This window comes from Dendrobates tinctorius, unplaced genomic scaffold (assembly GCF_039654945.1).
Source record: "Dendrobates tinctorius isolate UK_male_01 unplaced genomic scaffold, ASM3965494v1 ptg000177l, whole genome shotgun sequence".
Taxonomy (NCBI): Eukaryota; Metazoa; Chordata; class Amphibia; order Anura; family Dendrobatidae; genus Dendrobates; species Dendrobates tinctorius.
Genome location: NW_027361844.1, coordinates 461,208 through 486,402, shown reverse-complemented (window position 1 = coordinate 486,402; position 25,195 = coordinate 461,208). Strand labels below are relative to the sequence as shown.

Below are 25,195 nucleotides of genomic sequence, written 5' to 3'. Positions count from 1 at the left end.
ATTTTTTATTTTCACGGCTCTGCGTTTATAAACTTCTGTGAAGCACTTGGCGGTTCAAAGTGCTCACCACATATCTAGATAAGTTCCTTAAGGTGTCCAGTTTCCAAAATGATGTAACTTGTGGGGGTTTTTCACTGTTTAGGTACATAAGGAGCTCTCCAAACACGACATGGCGTCCAATCTCAATTCCAGACAATTCTGCATTGATAAAAGTTGAACAGTGCTCCTTCCCTTCTGAGCTCTGCCGTGCGCCCAAACAGTGGTTTACACCCACAAATGGGGTATGGGCGTACTCAGGACAAATTGCACAACAACTTCGGGGGTCTAATTTCTCCTGTTACCCTTGTAAAAAACAATTCTGCGTTGAAAAAGTCAAACGGCGCTCCTTCCCTTGCAAGCTCTGCCGTGCGCCCAAAAAGTGGTTTACCCCCACATATGGGGTGTCTGCGTATTCAGGAGAAAACGCACAACAAATTTTGTGGTTCATTTTCTCTTTTACCACTTGTGAAAATAAAAAAAATTGGTTCTGAAGTAAATTTTTTGCAAAAAAAAAGTTAAATGTTAATTTTTTCCTTCCACATTGCTTCAGTTCCTGTGAAGTACGTAAAGGGTTAATGAACTTCTTGAATGTGGTTTTGAGCACCTTGAGGGGTTCAGTTTTTAGAATGGTGTCACTGTTGGGTATTTTCTGTCATGTACACCCCTCAAAATGACTTTAAATATGATGTGGTCCCTAAAAAAAAATGGTTTTGTAAATTTTGTTGTAAAAATGAGAAATCACTGGTCAACTTTTAACCCTTAGAACTTCCTAACAAAAAAAAAATTTGTTTCCAAAATTGTGCTCATGTAAAGTAGACATGTGGGAAATTGTATTTATTAAGACATTTGTGTGACATAACTCTCTGATTTAAGGGCATAAAAATTGCAAAATTTAAAAAATTTTCACCATATTTCCTTTTTTTCCATAAATAAACACAAGTCATATTGAAGAAGTTTTACCACTAACATGAAGTACAATATGTCACGAAAAAACAGTCTCAGGCTGTGTGCCCACGATGCGATTTTTTTAAGCGTTTTTGCCGCGATTTTCGGCACGAAAACGCTGCGAAAACGTTTAAAAATCTTGTACATGATGCACCCCATGCATTCCTATGGCATTCCGCACATGCTGTGCTAATGCTGCGCTTTTTTCCGCGGCGGAATCGCATCGCGAAAAAAATCGCAGCATGATTATTCTTTTGTGCGGAATCGCAAAGAATTGCAGCGATTCCGCACCCATAGGAATGCATGAGAACCGCTTACTTCCCGCATGTGGCTATGCCTACCATGCGGGAAGTTAAGCGTCTCATGTGCGGTTGGTTCCCACGGTGCGGAGGAGACGAGACTGTCCTCCGGGCCCTGGGTTACCATACCCCTGTAAAAAAAAGAATAAAAAATAAAAAATCGGGGTATATTTACCTTCCGACGTCCCGCGCTGCATTCCTGGGCCGCAGCGTTCCCAGTAATGCCTTTCGGCAAAGTCCTGTGATGACGTGGTCTCGCGAGATCGCTATAGTAAAGCGAGACCAACGTCATAACAGGTCTCGCAAGGCATCGCTGGGAACGCTAACATTTTATCTTTTACTGTTGATGCCGCATAGGCGGCCTCAATAGTAAAAAGCTGGTCACACTTGTCAAACACTATGTTTGACGAGTGTGACCAACCTGTCAATCACTTTCCAAGCGATGCTTCAAATCGCTTGGAAAGTGCTTGAGAAAAGCGCGGCAAAATCGCGAACAGAATCGCGGTGAAATCGCGCGGGAAAAAAACGCGCGATTTCTGGGAAGGAGTCTGGTTTTCACTGTGCGTTTTAAAACGCTACGTGGGCCCATAGCCTCAGAATCAGTGGGATCCGTTAAAGCGTTCCAGAGTTATTGCCTCATAAAGTGACAGTGGTCAGAATTGTAAAAATTGGCCTAGTCATTAAGCTGCAAAATGACTGTCACTAAGGGGTTAAACTGGAGGCTTTAAGAGGGATTGCCTACAACAGGGTTTCCCAACTCCAGTCCTCAAGGCCCACCAACTGGTCATGTTTTCAGGATGTCTTTTGTATTGCACAGGTGATGCAATTATCACCTGGATGAAACGAAGGAAATCCTGAAAACATGACCTGCTGCTGGGCCTTGAGGACCGGAGTTGGGGAACATTGGCCTAGAACAGTGTTTCTCAACTCCAGTCCTCAAGACCCACCAACAGGTTATGTTGTCAGGATTTCCTTAGTATTGCACAGGTGATGGAATTAATGCTTGAGCAGGTGTTGAAATCACCTGTGCAATGCTGAGGATATCCTGAAAACTTGACCTGTTGGTGGGTCTTGAGGACTGGAGTTGAGAAACACTGCCTAGAAGAACAAAAACGGGAATAAAAAAATTTTGGTTTTAAAATGTGATACACATATTGTTTGTTAGAAAATCAAATGAACACCTCAACAGTAATCCCTGAATTTCTTTTATTGTGGTTTAGGCCTGTTTCACACTTCCGTTTTTTCAAATCCGTCAAAATCCGTTGGTTTCCGTAAAAAAACGGATCCGCCATTTTTTTTGCAGGATCCGTTTTTTTTGTCCCATAGACTTACATTAGTGGTTACCGCGGATCCGTCAAAAAAACGGATCCGTTTTTTAAAAAACGGATCCGTCTGCATCAGTTTCCGTCAAAAAAACGGAAACGGATCCGTTTGGCGGACACAAAAACGGAAGTGTGAAACAGGCCTAATGTGATTAGACAACATTTTTTCTTCATGTCTGTGCGATTACTGCCATACCAGATTTGTCATTTTGTGTTTTTTTTTTTTTTCTGTTTGTTTGGCTGCTGTCACACGCTAAACGTTTTTTTTTGTTTTGTTTTTTTGAGAGCCATAATTTTTTTTTCTTATTTCTGCCAATAGTCATGTGAGGGCTTGTTTTCTGTGAGGTGAGTTGTTTTTATTGGTACCATTTTTGGGGAATGTAATATTTTTTTGATCGCTTTCTATTCCCGATTTTTTTGGAGGCAGAGTGAATGCTTGTTCTTTGCAGGATAAGATTACTTTTTAAGTGACAGCATTTTTATTTGCATTTGACTTTTTGATCACGTTTTATCCCACCTTTTTTGCCTGTATGATGAAAAAGCATAGTTTTTTTCCTTATTTTTTATTTTTTGCGGCATTTATTGAAGGTGTTAAATATTGTGACCTTTTTATAGGTCGGGTCGTTCCAGGCGTGGCAGTACCAAATATGTGTATTTTTTTTTGTTCAATTTGTTTTCTGAAATATACATATCTATTGGTTTATTTATTTATTTATTTTTTTTAGAACTATTTTTTTATTTCTTTTTTGTTTTACTTAGTCCCTTTATTACTCTTATCATTGTCAGTGCTGCATCAGGCATGGTCTAAACAGGCCTGCGTAGCTGGCAGACTCGGAGGTCTTCACGGTAACGATTGGGCCCTTATGATTGCGTTGTTATTGTGCCGATTGGATGGGAGAAGGAGACTCCTCCCTCTCCTGGCCTCCTCCCTCCTCTTGAGCAGCTCTGATAAATGCAGTCTCCTTGCTGCCTGGTTTCTGGCATAGCTGGTTCCTTCTCTTTGAGTAATCGTTTTAGAGAGTAAAACTGTAGTATTCGAACTATAAAGCTCAGCATAAGCTCTGCTATAACATTCAGATATTAGTGGTTTGTTATCTATATGTACACATAGAGATAACTGGGCATCTGAACAAGCACATGGCTCCAGATAGTGAGAGATGTGATGCTGAGTGCTTGGGATTGTGATTCTACAGGATTGCTAACAGCAAGATGTATAACAGCAGCTTGTCAGGAGCATAGCTGGTCTCCTCGCTCCCTCTAGCACGTGTATAGAAATCAGTGGCTGGGATATCAGTAGTCATCCTCTTTCCTGAAATGTAACCACTGGACTCACTGGGAACTAATGGACATGCTCCATAGAACCCAGCTGTAAACTATGAAAGACCTCATTGCGTTAGAATGTCTGCAGATAGAAAAAGCAAGTCCATTACAAACTTTATTATTTTCATGTTGTCTAAATAATTAAATCAATTGTAATAAATTGAGAATACCCCTTTAACTCATTCAGCACTAGACAGTGCAACTGAAAGTAAGATAAAAATACATTGCATGTAACCAAGAAAAAACGTTTGTCCCCAAAGGTGGGCAACCTTATGTTACATGCCTCAATGCAAAATATAGTGGCAAATATTTAGACTTCCTCTGTACTGCAGTATGAAGAGAAACAATATTGTCTTTGATCAAAACATATTAGTCACTTTTGTTCTACTTTTTTTTTTTTTTTTTTTTTTAAATCCCCTCCACTACTTTCCAAAATGTTGTAATGAGTAAGAACCTATCTGATCCCACCAGCTGAGTATTGGGGTCGGAGGGTGAGTAGATGTTTCGTATGTTGTCCATGTTAATGTGATATCTGCATAATTCTAAGTTATAGTGACATCCGGAGAGGTTAGTCTTTCTCTTGTTGACTACTGAAGCTACTAATACTGAACCACATTGTCTTTCAGACGAAGCATCAGTCCTGTGGAAAAGAGCAGACAGAAATACAAAGCCGCTCCTCTAACAGTAGAGTTCATTCCCTTCTTTTACCGTAAGTAACAATGTTACATGAGGATTACGTGTCTTTTTATTGGATGATGTGTATAGATGACATCTTTATATTTCAGAATGTTTCCAAGAATGTGAACATCTCAAGGAAAGTTTAAAGTGCTGCTTATTACATCTGTTTGGAGCGGTTTTATCTGGGGGACAAGTAAGTTGACACTTTCTCCTGCAGTGTGCTTTATGTTTATTGCTTTGAGATATTTAGACTTTTCCTTTAAAATGTTATACGGGACTGCCAAATTGACATTAGCTTAAAGCAACCCTCCATCACCCCTCAAAATTACATGTGACTATTCATTTCTAATGTATGTCCTTTACTTTGCTGCTGATCCTTTCGTCTGTGAAATCAGTGCCCCATTTCTTCACCTCCAAAATAGCCACTGCAGAGACAAAGGGAGCACATTGCTAAGTCAAAACTAAAACCCCCCATTTTTTTCATTGACGTGGGATGGTCCTGCGCTGATCACAGCAGGCATGGCATACAGAGGGGTGCATGGTTCAGACTTACCACAATGCTCGCCATACCTCTACAGTGGCAATTTTGGACATTAAGAAATGGAATATCAATCTGAGACAGACGGACCAGTCGTAGAGTGGAGTACATTAGGATTAATGACCTTATATATTAGACATGTAGATGTACAGTTATTATAGACTAATACAGGCTTTACCACGGGGTGACCCAGCCCCCCTGCCAGCGCTGTGTACACGCCTGACTATGTGCTCACAGGGACTTTCTCCCTTTGTCCCAAGACCTTTATCTCCCCCCCCCCCCCCCCCCCAAAAAAAAAAAAAAAAAAAAAAAAGATTACTGCTACTTATCGTGGCTGCCTTCCATGGACTTTCCATGCTCACATATATATCCATATCTCTAGTCTGATGAAGGTCTGAGTTGTAGACTGAAACGTCATATAATTTTGGGAGAATCTTTTGTACAAATAAATTTCTTCTGCATATTCTTCTTTTGAGTGCCGGAATTTCTTATACTACACAGTTAAGATAGAGGGATGAGGGTTGCTTTAACTGCTTTAGGACAGGGACAGCCCATTGGCTTTTAATGTTTAGGTGGTCCTGCTCCTACTCTGCAGTGAAATGCTAAAGCATCACTTCAATCACTTCATAATAGGGTAGCTACACGCTATCTGTTTATAAGCATCTTGCCTTCTCGAGCGCTGTATACACAGTGCTGAAAAAGCACTGTCTATATGCAGTTATAGGGAGCACCTACAGCCCGTCCTTCTCCATACATGGCACTTATGTGACCGCTTTGTATAGGGACTGAGCGATATCTACAAGGTTATGGGTCCCAGACAGCTCTGCCACGCAGCCAGGGGGCTACATTTATCTTCTAACTAGAGCTAATATACAAGCCCCAATTACAAGGGAAGTGAGATGAGCAAATTTGTAATATAAGGTAAAGATATTACTGTAGTACTGAACATATTGATACCTTCAGTGAAGAAATCCGCTTTGTGGTTCTTCTTTAAGTAGAAGAAAACTTCAAATGGTGATTAGAGTTCGGTGCACAGGGGCCGGACTGTGCTCTGGGTCTTCTCCTCCCTGTCTATGATCCCCCGACCCTTCTGGTCTGTGAAAGACGGGTCAGTGCTGAGATTTCATATAGAGGAGGCAGGTCATTCACAGACTGAGGGCCGGGGAATCATAGACAAGGTGGGGGGGACCCAGTGCACAGTCCGGCCCCTGTGCACCGAAGTCTAATGGTCATAAAACCTGAAATGATGATTTAAAAAAGAACAAAGTGGATTTCTCCACCAAAGGTATCAGTACACAAGGATGCAAACTACCTGGGACCTCACAATCCTTTCAAGCAGTTAATCAGCAGGGGGCTGCCAACAGTGCTACCATTGTAGTCATTCTAGGTCTATCCTAAAGTTAAGCTGTCAGCTTTGAGGTCCCATTTTCTATTCCTTTAGCTCTACACAGGCTCAGTGCACAGCTACTGATAGGGGATTTAATATGGCCACAGTCTGTTAGCTACAGCGCCATAACATCGTAACAGCGTCGCTGCTACCTTAGGGCTTGCTGGAATCATTCTCTCTGTCCTGTTATCCCTTCTCTATATCAGTCCATTTGATCAGATGAAGATTGTGGACTAGTGTCAGACACGTACAATTTTGGATTGGAAAATTAAATTATTTTATCTATTTCACTTATTGGAGTGCTGAGTTACATATCTGTGCATTCCATACGGAATGGTAACCTGCTCGGGCACCTGTGCACCAGCCAGGTGTGCCATATCGCCAACAAACCAGTCTTTCCACAATCACCTAACTGTACTGTTTGTTACTGGATGTAAAAATGCATCATAATCCTTCTGTGTACTGGACTAGGAGGGAGACAAGTACACGGCTCAGTGCTCACGTGTCGCACTGTTTTTGTAAGACCCGATTATAGCAGCATTGCAGTAACATGATGGAAAACTGCTTGTATTCTAAGTCTATAGTATTTTATTTGTTTTTTTTATTTGTGTGTAATGCCATTTGATGCTTTTAGTTGATTTTGCACTGGCTGCTAGGCATTTAACTATTTATCCCTTTTTTAGAGAAATGCTCTTCTGCTCATTTCTCCTGCCACCATGGAAGTCCTAATGCGTGTATTGGCAGACTGTGACGCGTGGGATGACCGTGACCCAGATGAAGTGAGCCGTAAAGCCGAGCTGACCCTGAAGTGTTTGACAGAGGTGGTGCACACCCTATTAGTTAGCAGCTCTGACCAGCGTCAAGTGGAAATCGGCACTGTATTAGAGAACTACTTCAAGCTCCTCAACTCTGACCACTCTGCATTACTGGGATTGAGACGGACCCGGCAGTGGGAGAGCAGGTTCATCACTCTGCAGATCAAAATGCTAAGTAAGTCTATTACTCACTTGTGAAAATGTGAAATTGTAGTTAAAGGAGCCTGTAATGTCCCCAAATGCTATTAAAGGGAATCTGTCACCAGGCTTTTTCCACCTAATCAGAGCAAATACGAATACTGGGCTACTTGCTGTAGTTTTAGAGGACTAGTATTCCTGCTGCCATGTAGTCCTCCATGTTCATGAGCTCTGTGTAGGCCCGCCCCCACCACTGATTGGCAGCTTTTTGTGTATATTGTGCATAAGTAGGAAGATGCCAATCAGTGCTGTGGGTGGGGCTATACAGAGCTCAGCATTCAGAGAACTGCTAGATCTGCAGCAGAGAAAATAGTGATTGTATTAAAATTACAGCAAGCAGCCCAGTAAGCGATACATCACTGGTATCATGGTCTCTGCCCTTATATTATGCTAATAGGTAGCAAAATCTTTGAGACAGATTCCCTTTAATTTGCAGATATGGGGCTAATCTGCAGGTTAATAGTGTTATCCAAGATAGAAAAAAATTTGTAGACAATGAACTATAATGGTATAAAACATGATATTTTATTAAATATACAAAAAAAGTGTAGAAATAATAGCTAAAAATGGGAAAACCAGAAAAATAGCACCACACTCAAATTACATAGCAGGGGCATTCACAATATGTATTCCTCCCATGTTGGTCCATTGTTAATTGTACATATATTTAATTATTACAAGGGACCTGGCACCACACTGTACAGTAGGTCATTTATACCTTTCTTCTCCCTCTTCCCACCCCCTTTTCGTCCTTATATGTAATACCTAAATTACATGGTTTGTACTCTGCGGCAGCCATCTTTTGTTTAACAATCTATTACTAGTAATATAATGTAAACTCTTTACTTTGCATTACTACTAGTATTATGACTGTAGCTTATTGCTAATATCATAATTACGATCTTATTACTGACTGTTCCATTATGACTGCCGAGGGTCAGTTGTAATATTATTTTTACACTTGTTTTTTTGTATATCTAATAACATTTCTTCTTTTATATTATTATGGTTCATTTTATCAACAATTTTTTTTCTCCTGTATTACATTTTATGTTGTACTGGACCGTGATCATTCTATGTGGAATATTGGGCTCATACATTGTATTATTGCATCTCTAGTGCCGCCTGTGTCTACGTAGGTTAATAGCGTTGCAGTGCTATCTGCCTGCCTTACGTAAGCTGCAGCTACCAGACCTTAATGAACTTTTTCCTTCCCTGAGCTGCTGGCTTTCAGTCAGAGGCGTGCTGGAGCGACTCCGCACACCTGTAGGCACACCCTGGCATTTTAAGTGACAGTGCGCTCTGCACTGCAAGTTGTCAGTCACAAAGTGTCGGCGTGTGCTTATAGCCGCCACCAACTGTGTACTGAGCAGTGACTGTAGCCCCTCTGTACATGTCTCTCTGACTGAACCTTGGTGGCTATCTTGAGGAATAAATTTGCTGCTGATAGCTGCACTGTCAGTAAGGTGGCCGGCCAACATTGAGGTGCTATTAACCCACTGATTAACCCTATGTCTGCAGGTTTATAGCATTTGGGGACATAACCGGTTTCCTTTTATACAATTTACTATTACACTTTCATTATCAAAGTGCAAATAATCCTCAGTGAGCGCTATCCACGGATACGGTTTGATTGTTTTGACATAAGACTTAGTCCTTCCCCAATTTTGGTGAGGCGTGACAGCTGATTCACCGACTGAAGGAGGCTGGCTTAGCTATCTAAGTGAACCAGCCAGACCCCTTCATACACTTCAGTGACACAGGGAGAGTGGGTAAACTGGATCCTGTGCTAAAGCAAATGCGGAAGTAGGGCGTAAATGATGTTTGATAATAGAAGTATATCAGTAAGTTGCATTTAATTCAATTTTAAACACCTCTAAATAACATTTTATCAGACTGGACAACTCCTTCAAAGGTTTTCTCTCCTTGCACAGAAAGTTTTAAAAGTTTGTGACACAAAATATTTGTCAAAATTGATACGAAACCTGGGGACAAAAAGTTTTGTTGTGAGGTTTAACTAAAAAATTATTTTACCAACACAATGCTCTTTATTTTACAGCCTGTGTTTACATGTAGTCCCTGAGCACCGTCTGCACTCATCAGCGGGGTAGGCTGGGTGTAGCGGGCTCCCTGTTAGTACAGTTATGGAGGGCACTCTGGTAGGATGTGTTGGTGCACAGTGGTAGGAGGTTAGCCCAGTTACTAATTCTTTACAGCACTTAATCCAGTGTCACAAAGTTTATCAGAAAATCATGTATCCAATAGAAGAGGAAGAAAATAAAGAATTAATGATCATACTGTACATTCATTACTGATCCAGCGTATAACTAATGGGAGTGTTAATACAATACTCAATCACTGGATGATGATCTGGTCCAGCCTGGACATTACTGATGATCGCAGTATTATGAATTGAAAAATCAATGTATGAACTGGATTGTATAGCCATTAATACGGCAAGTGCAAGTCCGATGGCATACACCATGCATATAAGCAAACCCCTGTATATGGCAATATCTGGAATAAAATAAGTGTAATGGAACAATTTATCTTAACCAAATGTATGCAACCTTTCTTCCCAATTATGCCTGTGCTTTGTTTTTCTGAATTTGTAATTATTCTTTATTTACTTTTACATTTTCTGTAGATTGTATGACTGCAATGTTAAGCTGCAGAGACAGGCCAGTGCTACAAGCAATATTCCTTAACAGCAATTGCTTTGAGCACCTCATCCGGCTGCTTCAGAACTGCAGGGTAAGGCTGTGTTGTTGGCTTTGGATGGATTGTGTTTAGCAACTAGTGAGACCTGCCATGTGCCTTACCTTTTGGTTCAGATGGGCTAAATAGATAAATATTGTCTAGATTAGTTAGTAATTCAACCAAATTGTATGTGTGTGTGTGTGTATATATATTATACAATTTCTGTGTACATATAGTTTTGTGAATTTTTTGCCCCCTTCTTGATTTCCTATTCTTCTGCATGTTTGTCACACTTAAATGTTTCAGATCACCAAACAAATGTAAATATTAGACAACTAGATGGAGGCCTGATGCTATCGCATCGGAGGCGGGGGGAATGTCACGATGGGGGCAGGCTTTGGAGCGTTGAGAATCTCTCCCCCCCCCCCCCCCCCATGTGCTCACCCACCTATCCAATCTCTCTTTCCCCATGTGCTGACTTCTCCTGTCTGTGCTCTCTTCTTTGACCTGTCTTCCCCATGTGCTATCCCCCTTGTCTGCTGTCTCTCTCCTTCCTGTGCTGTTTTCTCCCCTCATGTGCTGTCCCGTTTGAGCTGTCTCCCACCTCTGCTCTGTCTCTCTCACTCCTGTGTCTGACCGTGTACAGAACATACCACAGCTCCTCGGCAGTGGAGTAAGCAAAAGACAATACCAACATTACAGCGGGAGATCGCAGAGGATACATTTTGAAAGGTAAAATATTGTTTTAAAACAGACAGTGAAATATTTTACCTCACAAAATGAATCCTCTGTATGCTCTGTACATGGACAGACAAAGACAATTTTTAAAATGAACTTTCGTTCATGGGAAAACCCCTTTAATATGACCGGCTTCCTCTGCCTGGAGACACGTCGCGCATCTGCCGCCGGGATCAGCCGAATAATTCATTGTGCCTGCGTGGAATTCGCGCAGGCGCAGTGCGACGATGTTCCGCTGGTGGTACCGCGCAAGAGGCTGCGTGTGAGTTTGTGAATGTTGGTACCAGCAGCAGTTTCCATATTGAGACACCCATCACTTGGGTGTCCCAAATGGCGGTCGGTGAACTTCCTCCACTTGAAATTCTGGGATACGGTGACATCTGGACAGAACAGGAAATGAAAACATTACAAGGCAATTATAAAAATTGAAAATAGCACAAGTAAATACAAAATGCAGTTTTTAAATGAAGGTCTTTATTAAGGGTCCCGTTACACTAAACGATGCACCAGCGATCCCGACAACGATACGACCTTGTCAGGATCACTGGTGTGTCGCTACATGATCACTGGTGAGCTGTCACACAGGCAGATTTCTCCAGCGATCAGCACCAGCGAGGACGCTGGTATCCAAGGTACACAGCGGGTAACTAAGCCACGCGCTTGCTTAGTTACCCTATATTTATCTTGGATACTGGTTCCCAGCGTCTGCTTACAGCGCTGGGAGCTCGCTGATTGTTGGTCTCCCGCTGCCACACGCAGCGATGCGTGCTGGCCAGTGGGAGACCAACGATCAAAAAATGGCCCAGGACATTGTAGCACGATTAGCGATACCCGGGGGGCAGTCTCTGATGCATGTCACACACAGCGACGTCATCGCTGTTGCGTCACAAAATCACCGATCTCGCTATCGATCTCGCTGTGTGTGACGGGGCCTTAAGGGAAAAAGAAATCCAAACCTACAGTGCCTGTGTGAAAAAGTGATTGTGCCCTCAATTAATACACAAATTACGGTAACTGTGTGATCACATTTTTGGGAAGCTAAGTTCAAATTCCCTGGCTACACTCAGGCCTGATTACTGTCACATTTGTTCTTAATCAAGAGGTCACTTACATAGGACCTTCCTAACAAAGTGAAGTAGACCAAAAGTTCCTCAAAACCTAAACATCATGCTGCGATCCAGAGAAATTATGGAGCAAATGAGAAGCAAAGTAATTGAGATCTGTCAGTCAGGAAAAAGTTTATAATGCAATTTCTAAAGATTTGGGACTCCAGCGAACCACAGTGGCAAAAAGAAGAAAGAGTGGTGAACCTTTCCAAAATTACCCCAACAGCTCAGTAATGACTCATCTAAGATGTCACAAAAGACCCCACGACAACGTTCAAAGAACTGTAGGCCTCACTTTCCTCAGTTAAGGTCAGTGTTCATGACTCCACAATGAGAAAGATTGAGCATAAATGGCCTCCATGGCAGAATTTCAAGACGAAAACCACTGCTGAGCAATTAGAACATAAAGGTTTGTCTCAGTTTTGTCAAAACATTTTGATGATCCCCAAGACTTTGGGGAGAATACTTTGGACTGATAAGATAAAAGTTGAACTTTTTGGAAGGTATATGTCCAATTACATCTGGCGTAGAAGCAACACAACATTTCAGAAAATGAACTTCATACCAACAGTAAAATATGTTGTTGGTAGTATGATGGTCTGTGGCTGTTTTTCTGCTTCAGGACCTGGAAGACTTGCTGTGCTACCTGGAACCATGAATTCTGCTGTCTACCCAAAAATCCTGAAGGAGAATGTCCGGCCATCTGTACGTGACCTCAAGCTGAAGCTCACTTGTGTTATGCAGTAGGACAATGATCCAGAACACACCCACAAGTCAATCTCTGAATGGCTTAAGAAAAACAAAATTAAGACTTTGGAGTGGCCAAGTTAATGTCCAGACCTTAATCCTGACCTTAATTGGCATGACTTTAAAAGACATTTCATGCTCGAAAACTCTCCAGTGTTGCTGAATTGCAACAATTCTGTAAAGATGAGTGGGTCAAAATTCCTCCAGAGTGTTGTAAAAGACTCATTGTCAGTTATGCTTGACTGCAGTCGTTGCTGATAAGGGTGGCCAACTAGTTATTATATTTATAGGGCAATTACTTTTTAACACAACGCCCTGTAGGTTTGGATTTCTTTTTGCCTTAATAAAGACTTTCATTATTTAAAACTGCATTTTGTGTTTACTTGTGTTATATTTGTCTCATATTTACATTTTTTGTGATCTGAAGCATTTAAGTGTGACAAACATGCAAAAGAATAGTAAATCATGAAGGGGCAAACTTCACACATCTGTATATACATACATACACCTATTCATTACATTTTAAGTCATCATCCATGCCGTTGTTATTATCACTATGTAGACATACAGCAATGTCAGATTCAGTTTGTTTCTTAACGGCATAAGTATTAGGTGTAGTAACTGTTATATGGTGTTGGAATCTATACAGTGAAGTAAGGAAAAGGTTCTGGAAAATTGTATTTCACCTGTTAATGTTAAACACTTCAGTGAGTCTAATTTGAGGAAAAAATAACTTACAGTATTACCGTGTTTCCCCGAAAGTAGGACCCCCCCGAAAGTAAGACAGGGTGGGGGTTACGGGGGGGTCCTTCAATGTAAGGCCTCCCCCGAATGTAAGGCAGGGTTGGGGGCCGCTGTGAAATGTAAGGCCCTTACCTTTGGGCCGCCGCTGTCCCCCATTGGGTCCCCAGGCTCCAGAGGTGTCCTCAGGTGCAGCTGGGCGGGTCCAGCGCTCATGGGGTTAACTCGCCGTGTTAACCCCGCAATCCGCCCAGCTCAACCGCTCATTGGCCGCCCCTGTTCCCCACGTCACCGCCGGCCCCCGGCTCGAGCACTGATTGGTCCAGCAGCTCGGGCTGTAATTGGCCGCCCCAGCCCCACGTCACCGCTGTTTCCCTGCTGATTGGCACAGCGTTCCCTGCAGCACAGGCCTTCCGCACCCACAGCCGCACCGCAGAGGAAAACGTCCAGCATTTAAAAACCAAGTAGGGAAACATGTACTGTATAGGGTATGGGGCTGTGTGCAGTGGGATACGGCACTGTTATGGGGTGTGGGGCTGTGTGCAGTGGGATACGGCACTGTTATGGGGTGTGGGGCTGTGTGCAGTGGGATACGGCACTGTTATGGGGTGTGGGGCTGTGTGCAGTGGGATACGGCACTGTTATGGGGTGTGGGGCTGTGTGCAGTGGGATACGGCACTGTTATGGGGTGTGGGGCTGTGTGCAGTGGGATACGGCACTGTTATGGGGTGTGGGGCTGTGTGCAGTGGGATACGGCACTGTTATGGGGTGTGGGGCTGTGTGCAGTGGGATACGGCACTGTTATGGGGTGTGGGGCTGTGTGCAGTGGGATACGGCACTGTTATGGGGTGTGGGGCTGTGTGCAGTGGGATACGGCACTGTTATGGGGTGTGGGGCTGTGTGCAGTGGGATACGGCACTGTTATGGGGTGTGGGGCTGTGTGCAGTGGGATACGGCACTGTTATGGGGTATAACAGCATGTTAATAAATGTTAATTTATTGGTTAAAAAGAAATTGTCATTTTTTTTCGGCTAATGTAAGACCTCCCCCGAAAGTAAGACAGGGTGGGACTTTTTGGGGTAAAATTAATGTAAGACAGGGTCTTACTTTCGGGGAAACACGGTAGACATGTTTTGAATTTTCAGGGCTTCCCCACTTTTATAACTAATAAACTCTCCAACTGATGGGGAATATGATTCTGATCCCTGAATAGCCCAGAGCTGATAGCCCACTGATCTCTTGTACAGGGGGTCCTGTGTGCTTAGTTTGAGTAAGGTGGTCGTGCTTCTGTGGCCCTACTCCGCTCATGGTCTTTTCTACTGTCAGAGATGGCCAAGCCCTGTACTCTGCTTTCTGCCATCAGCCCATAGACGGTGACTGGAGCAGCAGTGCACATCACCTAGCCTGAATATAGTAAAGTGTGAGAATACCAATAAATATTTACTGTACTTACTTTATCACATCTGTGTAGCTTGTCATGGACAAATATACTATATTTACTCCTGTGAAAGGTACATGTCCTGAAATCATTATCATAATCTGTGCATTGCCCAGCTGGTAACGTGCATGTCCTCATAGAGACAGACCCTCGCTCTCTTTGGCTGCTGCTAACCTATAATCCACCTTTCTGCCATGTTCTTGTCTCCATCCTGCAGCTCTTGTTAAGCGCTAACACTAGAGGGGCAGACAAGAGTGAAAAAGACCTTGCCAACAAATTACTGACAGAAATGAATGAAAATCAGGTACACGTAGCTGGCAACGCTGTAAGATGGTCTAAAAGTGCCCAGAATAACATGGCCACAACCTTACTTCCACCTAGCCTATTGGTTTTATCCAAATCACATTTGTCTCATAATATTGATGATACGTGATGAGGGGTCGTTCCATCTGGACCCCTCAGCAAATCGCTGGGTTTTTTTCAGATTTCTCTAAACATAGGTAATCTGCTGAAGTGGCAAATGTATCTTCTGCAGGGGAAATGAAGTATTGCATGTCGCCTATTCATTTGATCTAGTGACCATGTAATGCGTAATTGCGTCAAGTCCATTAGACTTGCAAACCATGGTCTGTAGAGAGGATGCCAAGTAGGAAACACCCTCCATATCATCCGTATGTACTAATGAGGATTATGTAGAGAAGTTGCTTTCCTTATGGAATATCTCCTTTAAAGCACCACTCCAGCTTTTTTTTTTTTATTGCAGCACTGGAGTTGTACTAATCTAAGTTCCGAGTTCCGTGCTCCTAGTCTTCGTTCCAACCTCCATCTTCATCTGTTACCGGCGCCGCTCTGATCCGTCTTCTGCACTTTGTGACCTGCCGGATCGCTCCAGTGTTTGTGTTATACTTGCCAACTACCGTCTTCAGTGCCTCCCTGCAATGCTCCGCCATCTTGTGACTGCAACCTCTCACTGACCGGAAGCTCTGGAAGTCTATGAGAGCCTCCTTCTGGCCTCAATATGGCTCTTATAGACTTACATTTAGACACAACTTCCAGCCCACTCACACTGGAGAGATCCAGGAGGTAACAGACTGCTGGAGACCGACCTGAGCAGTGCCGGTAAGAGATGAAAACTGCCGCTAGCAAGTATAATATTAGGGTCAGGGAACTTTAATTAGTAGCACCACTCCAGCGCTGAAAGAAAAAAACACGCTGGAGTGGTGCTTTACAGAGGACCTGTTGACAGGTTAAGTGGCCAGATTTTATTTTTGCTGCTCCCCTGGTATTTTTTTTTTTTTTTTTAATCCTAAAGTATGGATCATTTTATTTTGTGCTACTTTTTATGGTTTTTCCAAGAGGTGTTGCAGCATAAGTATATGTCCCCAGGGAATCCTGTTATCCACATCCCCTTGGTAATTGGGTAAAGACCATAAAAATTTGCACTAAATAAAAAAGCGCACGTCTGTGGAGCCATATGGTGGATTTTAATAAGAAAACAAAAACCAATAATCGGGAACAGCAAGGATACACCAAGAGCAAAAAGTGGCCACTTCTTTTGACCTTGGATGGTTCATCTTTAAATACTATTGAGGAACAGAAACGGCGAATGACCTTTCATTACATAATGGTAAATGTGCTTTCTTTGTATGTGTAATGTTTGTTCTATGGTTTTTGTTTGTGTGGTTTTTTTACATTGATCTCAAATTTAAAATGAAATAACAAAATGTAGAGACCAGCAGAAATGTAATTAATATGAGGTGTCAGTCCCTCTTTAAGGGGTCATTGAAAGTCGTTCCATCCCCTAATCTGAAATGTCCTTCCATTCATTGTTTAAGGGACTGCCGGAGATGGGCAATTACAGAGAACAACAAATTATGACCTATTTGTCATGTTCACGGTTTAGAATCCAATAGTTTATGGTATGGAGCCCTTTTAAGCTGAGTAGTAGTAATGTGGTGGCCTGGTTATTCTGCACTAGACCATAGCAATGATGGTAATCTACTTTCATAGGAAACCTAGACTCTTCAATCTTAGCTGTTTCGGTGGACTGGTGTTCTGGGCTTCTATCTATGTTGTGTGTCAGTGCGTGCTTCTGTGTGTGTTCACTTTTACTTTGTAATGTATATAATGTCTGCTCTCCAGTATTCCGATAGGTTATTATTGAAAATTAACATTCACAAACTTTTCCTTTGTCACTAGGGTAATGTTATGTGTTTGTATGATCAATGAGTTCTAACTTTATTTTGCCATTTTTTTATTGTCTATCTGTTTTGCGCTCATTTATTCTCTGCCTCTGAGATTCAGGCTGTTAATATGCCTACCCACATACAAGTTTAGTAATTCCAGTGCCAAAAATCTGTCCTACAATGTCCTTGTATTACAAATGGGCAACTGTCCACCATACTCTCCTCACTTTAAATTTCTTTTTACAAAATGAAACATTCATCTTCGATTTGGCTTGGTTGTAGCTTTTTTGGCCTTTGTTTAGCGAAGCAACGTGTTCTACATGTTCTGAGAATTGAACATATTGCTAAAGGTTGTATGGATTTAAAAAATATATATCCAAGTTCTCAACAATTTTCTTTTTTAAGCAAATGGAAACAGAATTGTTTATTGGATGCCAAGACACGGATTTTATACCCTCATCCTGCAATCATTTCTCGTTATGGGAGATTATAAAAGATGCAACTCCTGTATGACCGTGCTGTGGTGTATAGTCATGGCCAAAAGTGTTGGCAACCTTGAAATTGTTCCAGAAAATGAAGTGTGTCTCCCAGAAAATTACAATTAAATGTTGTGTTATTCATATGTTCATTTATTTTGTGTGCATTGGAACAACACAAAATAAGAGAAGAATGGACAAATTGGACATAATTTCACACAAGACCCCACAAATGGTCCAAATAAGACTATCACTCTCAACTTAATATTTGGTAGCACACCCTTTGGAATAAATAACTTGCAATCAATCGCTTCCTCTATCAACAAGCTTCTTACACCTCTCTGCTGGAATTTTGGACCACTCTACTTTGCAAACTGCTCCAGGTCTCCATATTTGAAGGCGCCTTCTCCCAACAGCAATTCTAAGATCTCTCCACACATGTTCAGTGGGATTTAGATATGGACTCATTCCTGGCCACCTCAGAACTTTCCAGCACTTTGTTTCCATCCATTTCTGGGTGCTTCTTGAATTATGTTTGGGGTCTTTGTCATTCTGGAAGACCCATGACCTAGCACGCAAACCCAGTTTTCTGACACTTGACACTACATTGCAACCCAAAATCCTTTGGTACTCTTCAGATTTCATGATGTCTTGCACACAGTCAAGGCACCCAGTGCCAGAGGCAGCAAAATAACGCCATAACATCTTTGAATCTCAAGCATATTTGACTGTAGGTACTGTATTATTTTCTTTGTAGACCTCATTCTATTTTGGGTAAACAGTAGAATGATTGTAAAAATATATATAGAGTTGAGATGGACTCACTACTCTACATATATATCAGACTCCGCTTTTCGGGTGGGACCTGCTTGCTCTGCTGGCCAGCAATAATGAGAGAAAAAAAAATGTTGTAGGAAAAAAGCAGCTGTCTGCTCGCAACAAAGTATTGCCACTGACTGATTTTCTAAACTTAGCTGTGTGAACCACTCCCAAATCCACATTACCCAACAATTTGTCTAAAAATTGTATAGTTTCATCGGAATATTTATTTACTCTGACATTAACCCTTTTGGTAATCAGTTGATGTGGTATGGTCGCTATGTCGATGACAGGGCTGTGGAGTCGGAGTCGGTGCTCATTTTGGTGGAGTCGGAGTCGGAGTTGGAGTCGGTATAAAATGGACCGACTCCGACTCCTAAAATATATAATAAATTGGGTACAGTAATTCAATGCAGGATGTGCTGAATATTTTTTCATAGGAGTTTGGGAAAGTTATGAAATGTCCTATAAATGGCTGTTCTATTCCGGATCTAAGGCTACATTCACACACAGCGTTTTTCCTGTGTTTTTTGAGGATACGTTTTTCAGCTGCAAAAGTTGATCATCTTTTTAAAAAACTGCATCACCTGAAAGGTTTTTGAGCTCATAGATAATGTTACTCAATAGCAAAAGCAGATTAGAAATCTGCTCTATCTATCCATATCTGTCTATCCATATCGTATCTGTACCAAAAAGAATGAAAACCGGGTAGTACACCAATATATATTCTGTTCTATCTAAATATCTTGATTATTGGATCATAAAAATGATTAAATGTCTGAGGTTCACATTGTACTACAATAAATTTTTCACTTAAATATAAGCAATATGTGTGGGAGTCGGAGTCGTGGAGTCGGAGTTGGAGTCGGAGTCGGTGTAAGGGAAATTGAGGAGTCGGAGTCGCAGGTTTGGTTTACCGACTCCACAGCCCTGGTCGATGACCTCCTTATTATATGGAGATTAAACATGGCGGCCATGCCAAATTTCATTAAATTTCTAAATATGAATTGTCAATTTGAAATTCACTGCTTTGTATTCCAATAAAACTATATGATTTTCAGACATCGCATTGGATTTGGGCGTGGATCACACAGCTATGCTTAGAAAATCAGTCCGTGGCAAAACTTTGTTGCGAGCAGACAGCTGTCACCCACTTCACACAATAAAGGCAATCCCGGATGGTGAATTTTTGAGAGCAAAATGAAATTGCTCAGGGGAAAAAAAAAACTTTTGAAAAGGAAAGAGCAATTATTAAAAATACTATCTTGATCATAAATGTATCAATAATATGTTCTTTATTAATTGTGACACCCATCCTTTGGTATACTGTGTAAATGCATTATATGCAAATTACAGTACATCGGGTGCACTACGAGAAAAATGAAAGGTGTTAGTACCTTTTTTGATGTTATAAATATGTTCTAACACTCGTTCTGGAGTGACTAAACACTGTAGAGGTACATGAAGGTGGTATAGAAGGACTTATGAGCTATAGTGTTGAAGGAGTATTGTGTCCTGTAAGAGGCAGAGACTGGAAAAAAAAGGGGTTTATAGGAGAAATGTTCTGGATCCTTAAAATGAACACTTTTGGCCATGACTATGTCAGAAGCATATATCGTACAACAAATATACTTACACCTAGTATGTATATGTCTGAAATAAGGCTCTAACGAACTATGGGATCCATGATTACAAGCACCCTGGAAATCGTATAGAAGTAGAAAAGCTACTGACCAAAAACAAGCAGGGATCACCAAAACAGTATAGTAAATTTTATTAGACAACCATAAACAACACCAACATAAAAACAATTAAAAGTCATAACACATGACAAATTGTACACTAGGCTCCTAATAAAGCCAAAAAGACATCCCCCATATACCTAAGAAAATGGCTAGGCAGTTAAATGTAATATGAAAGTGGTACAAATAACCTAAAGAGAGCAGTGTGTAATTTGATGTAAAAATTGTAGTAATTGAGTAAAAAAAACAATGTCAACATCCCCTATCACTAACAATTATGACAGTAGTACAGACCATATTAAATAGAAAATGGCAGCACACCAAATATGAAATATGTGAAATACGAATAGCAAAATGGCTTTAGTAATACATTTCATAATGGCTTTTATAAGGCATATCAAATATGAAATAAGTGAAATATGAATAGCATAATGGCTTTTGCAATCTTGAAAAACATATGAGATACTTAGCACAAAATTTGGCCAAAAGATGTGAGCCCATTCACCAGCGACAAGGTGATCTCAGATTGAATGGGTCCCTATACTGACTGCCTGGTGTGAACTGACTTCTGGCTAGTAACATGATAAAGCCTGTATATATAGGACGATAGGAACCAAACATGTGATTGAATGCGATTAAAATCACCACTTGATGAAGGGCGGAGTGCTCAGTCAGAAAAATAGTATACAAGTAAGGCTACTTTCACACATCAGGTTTTCGGCGTCAGGCGCGATCCGGCGTCGTGCCGGAACGCCGGATCCGGCAAATGTTTCGTAAAACCGGATGTGACGGATCCGGTTTTCTGGCGGATCCGTCTTTTTCTGGACAGACAAAACCGGATCCGTCTCATCCGGTTCATCCGTTTTTCTATCCGTTTTTCGACGGATTACGCCGGATCCGGTTTTTAAAATTGACCCTTGTGGCCTTCCGAACGGGATTGGCTACTGGAAAACTATATATAGCATGTTCCTACAGCCCTTCTTTGACAGGTTGTAGAGGAGAAAGTGCAGGTTGGAGAGAAGAGCAAGTTACTGGCGAAGATGGATCTTGTCATTGGAAATATTTTGAAGAATTTGGCGGATTTTACAGCGGAGGCAAATCGTTTGAGGGTGATTGTTCTGGAGAAGGAGAGAGCGAGACAGCAGCGCATCAGGCATCGTAGACGACGTTTGTGGATCCACCCCATCACAGCCAAGAGAATGACGCGTGGGGTCTATTCTACACTATGCATGGACCTTCGACGAAACCCGGATAAATTTTTTGGATATGTTAGGATGAAAATGGAGAATTTTGATTACTTGGTGGAGCGCATTGCACACCTCATAAGAAAAGCGGACACCTATTGCCGCTTCTCTGTTTCACCCGCAGAGCGTCTGATGGTGACTTTAAGGTAAGCCACATTTATTGGATATGATCGCATCAGAGCACACTTTCACTGCAATCTTGTTGGTGGTAATTTGTATCTCCAAGTGTTATAGGTCAGTTTTGGTATGTAATGCTGTGATTTAAAACTAATTTATTGTTTTTTAATTCCCCACAGATTTCTTGCAACTGGAGAATCCCTTTCGTCACTGCATTTCCAGTACAGACTCGGGATTTCCACCATATCTGGAATAGTGAAGTACACATGCCGTGCACTGTGGGACTCCTTAGCTGAAGAGTTTTTACCAGAGCCCACAACAGAGAGGTGGATTGAAATTGCTGACAAGTTTCAACAGATATGTCAGTTTCCAAACTGCTTGGGCGCTGTGGACGGGAAACATATCCGCATTGTAAAGCCAGCTGGATCGGGATCGGAATATTTCAATTACAAGAAATATTTTTCAATTGTCCTCATGGCCATCGCTGACGCGGAATACAAATTTATTGCGGTTGATATTGGGGCCTATGGCCGCTCCAATGACTCTCAAGTTTTCAAACTGTCTGCCATGGGGCGTAAACTGTATGGAAACACCTTCCAGTTCCCACCACCTAGACCGCTGCCGCAAACATCTGGCCCACCTATGCCATTTGTCTGTGTAGGGGATGAAGCCTTCCAGCTGTCAGAACACCTTTTGAAACTGTACTCTAGCAAAGGATTGACAAGACCAAAACGCATTTTTAATTACCGCCTCACAAGAGCAAGAAGAATGGTTGAATGTACCTTTGGTATTCTGACAGCCAAATGGCGGGTCCTATTGACTGCGATCAACCTCAAGACAGAAACTGTGGACGAGGTGATCAAAGCGTGCGTGGTACTCCACAATTTTGTTATCTGCAAGGAACCCATTTCCATTGAGGACACCTCTGAAGAAACCACCTTGCAAGATTACCATGACATTACCGCTCGAAGTTCTGTGACGGTTTCAGTAATGAGGGACAATTTTGCACTATACTTTATGTCACCTCAAGGCAGAGTACACTGGCAGGATGACAGAGTGTGAAAGATTTGTGCCCTAACCAAACTTGTGTACCTTCTGTACCAACAGTATATACCTTTGCCAACCAAAGTTGGCTATCTTGTCATGGTCTCTATTTTTAGCTTTAGGCCACAGGTGTGTACCTGGTTGTGTTTTATGCAAAGTATTTCACCTTTTAACAAAAGTTGTGTACATTGTTAGGAAATCACCAACAATAAACACAACTTTTTAGGTGAAATACTTTGCTTCAAACACAACCAGGAACACAACTGTGGCAAAAAGCTAAAATTTACCCACAGTTATATACCTAGTTTTGAATACCATTTCACCTTTTAAATACCCTGTATTTAACCTTTTTCGCCGCAGAAAGAAATGACAGACAACCAGTGTAAAATAATTTAACTTTTATTGAAAAATGTTTTTTTTAGTAAACTTTTTTAAAATTTTAATAAACTTGTTTAATAAAACTTTGAAACTATAAAACTGGTCATTTTTATTTAAATACACACATTATAATTCTGTGTAGTGTGTGGTGGAAATACTGCTGTAGGGGCTGCGGGACACTTCGACACTGGGAGTTTGGAGAGAGGACTGGGATCGTGGTGGGGAAGGAACAGTTAGAGGTGAAGGTGTGGAAAAAACTACAGAATGGGTGGACATGTGGGAAGCAGAAGAGGTGGTGGGTGGTGGAGTGGAGGGTTGGGCAGGGACTGTAGGAGCAGATGATGTTGATGGCAAGTTGTATGGGGAAGGAGTTTGGTACGGGGCAGGTTGCTGGAAGTGGGGAGATGTCTGGTACGGGGCAGGTTGCTGGAAGTGGGGAGATGTCTGGTACGGGGCAGGTTGCTGGAAGTGGGGAGATGTCTGGTACGGGGCAGGTTGCTGGAAGTGGGGAGATGTCTGGTACTGGGGAGGTTGCTGGTACTGGGGAGTTTGCAGGTACTGTGGAGGTTGCTGGTGCTGGTGAGGTTGCTGGTGCTGGGGAGGTTGCTGGTGCTGGGGAGGTGGATGGTGCTGGGGAGGTGGATGGTATGTAATAGGAGGGGGAGGATGGAAAGTGGCTGGAGGTGGATGGTATGTAATAGGAGGGGGAGGATGGAAAGTGGCTGGAGGGGGTGTAGATGTAATAGGAGGGGGAGGATGGAAAGTGGCTGGAGGGGGTGTAGATGTAATAGGAGGGGGAGGATGGAAAGTGGCTGGAGGGGGTGCAGGTGGAGGAACTACTGTGGTGGGAGGAGGAGGAGGTTGGGAGGTAACTTGCTGGAGAGCAGCGTGGCATGAATGCATTACATGCATCTGCTGGGCAGGAGAGAGCGTTTCCATGCGCTCCACAACAGACCTGAAAAAGGTGTGGTTTGGCGAAGATCTTGCTTCTGAATGCATGGTTTGCAGAAGTGTCTTCACCTCCAGAATGCTGGAGTTGATCTGCTGATAGCCTGCGGAGATTTGCTCTGACAAGACTTTTAGACAGTTCTGGAAAGATGCATTCAGATGCAAGAACTCTGGCGCATAAGTCTTTTCCTGACCCCTCTGCCGCTGCCGCCCAGTACCCGCAGGTGTACTAGAGGTGGCAGGGGCAGAAGGGTGGGGTAAAGGGAAAGCGATCTCCTCACCAGCAGCTTCATGTAATGTAGGCGGCCACGATGCTCCTGTGCTGGTGGATGGGACAGATGGGTCGAATGTGTGGGAAGGCTGGGAAGGTGCAGATGTACCGGGGCGGTCGAAGTGTCCCTCGGTGTCGGTCTCCTCAGGGATCGCCTCAGAAGGGTCCAATCGTGCCGGCTCCCGAGTGCTGCTCACCGTGCTGTGGAATAAAGAGAAAAAAAAACAATTAAAATACTGACATGGTATGGCCCTGGCTGAAAAAAAAATTTACATATAACATTTTTTTTCACATGTGGTGTGTAATATTTACCTTCTGGTGACCATTGTTTCCCGGAGGAACGACAGGGCTTCTGCGTACTTGTACTTGCTCCTGCGTCCTCCAGATCCACTCGGGGCCCGCATCTCTTTATTGAACTCCTCCTTGAAACGATCTCTCACAGACCGCCACCGATTCACAATTCTGTTCCCTGAAACGAGAAAGGAGTGGTTAGTATACAACATCAGTGTTTCCCAAACTCCAGTCCTCATGGTCCCCAGGGGTCATGTTTTCAGGATTTCTATAGTAAATAGAAATCCTGAACACATGATCCGTGGGGACCACGAGGACTGGAGTTCGGGAAACACTGGTTTACATCAAGCAACCGGTACTGTATATACTTACGCTCTTTAATCTGGGCCCGAGCTTCGAGGTCCTCCCAGCGGCCAACAAGGAGCGAACAGATTTCCTCCCAGAGTCGTCGGGTAACGATCAGGTCAGCGTGGCGGCGGTCAGCCATATTCCAGAGCGGCTCCCTTTCTCTGACGAGATCGATGAGGCGGTCCACATCAATCCCTCCATCCTCACCGTCAGAGTCGGGAGCACGCTGTGAAGGCTGTTAAAGAAAAAGACAAAAATAACATAATTAGCCTCCACAAAAGAAATGAAATAAAAAGTGCAAAAAAACAAAGCAAAAATAT

General features: G+C 42.4%; 1 protein-coding gene across 3 annotated transcripts in view; it reads left to right on the top strand.

The window, feature by feature from the left end:
* NBEAL1 (neurobeachin like 1) overlaps positions 1–25,195 on the top strand; it is a 363,036-nt gene that overhangs the window by 105,019 nt on the left and 232,822 nt on the right. For 2 of the 3 annotated variants that reach the window (XM_073551438.1, XM_073551439.1), the window contains 5 exons: positions 4,552–4,634; positions 4,711–4,796; positions 7,212–7,518; positions 10,189–10,295; positions 15,229–15,315. In XM_073551438.1, coding sequence (XP_073407539.1) covers positions 4,552–4,634; positions 4,711–4,796; positions 7,212–7,518; positions 10,189–10,295; positions 15,229–15,315 — 670 coding nt within the window. The remainder of the gene's footprint in view (positions 1–4,551; positions 4,635–4,710; positions 4,797–7,211; positions 7,519–10,188; positions 10,296–15,228; positions 15,316–25,195) is intronic. The other variant, XM_073551440.1, reaches the window with a different exon arrangement.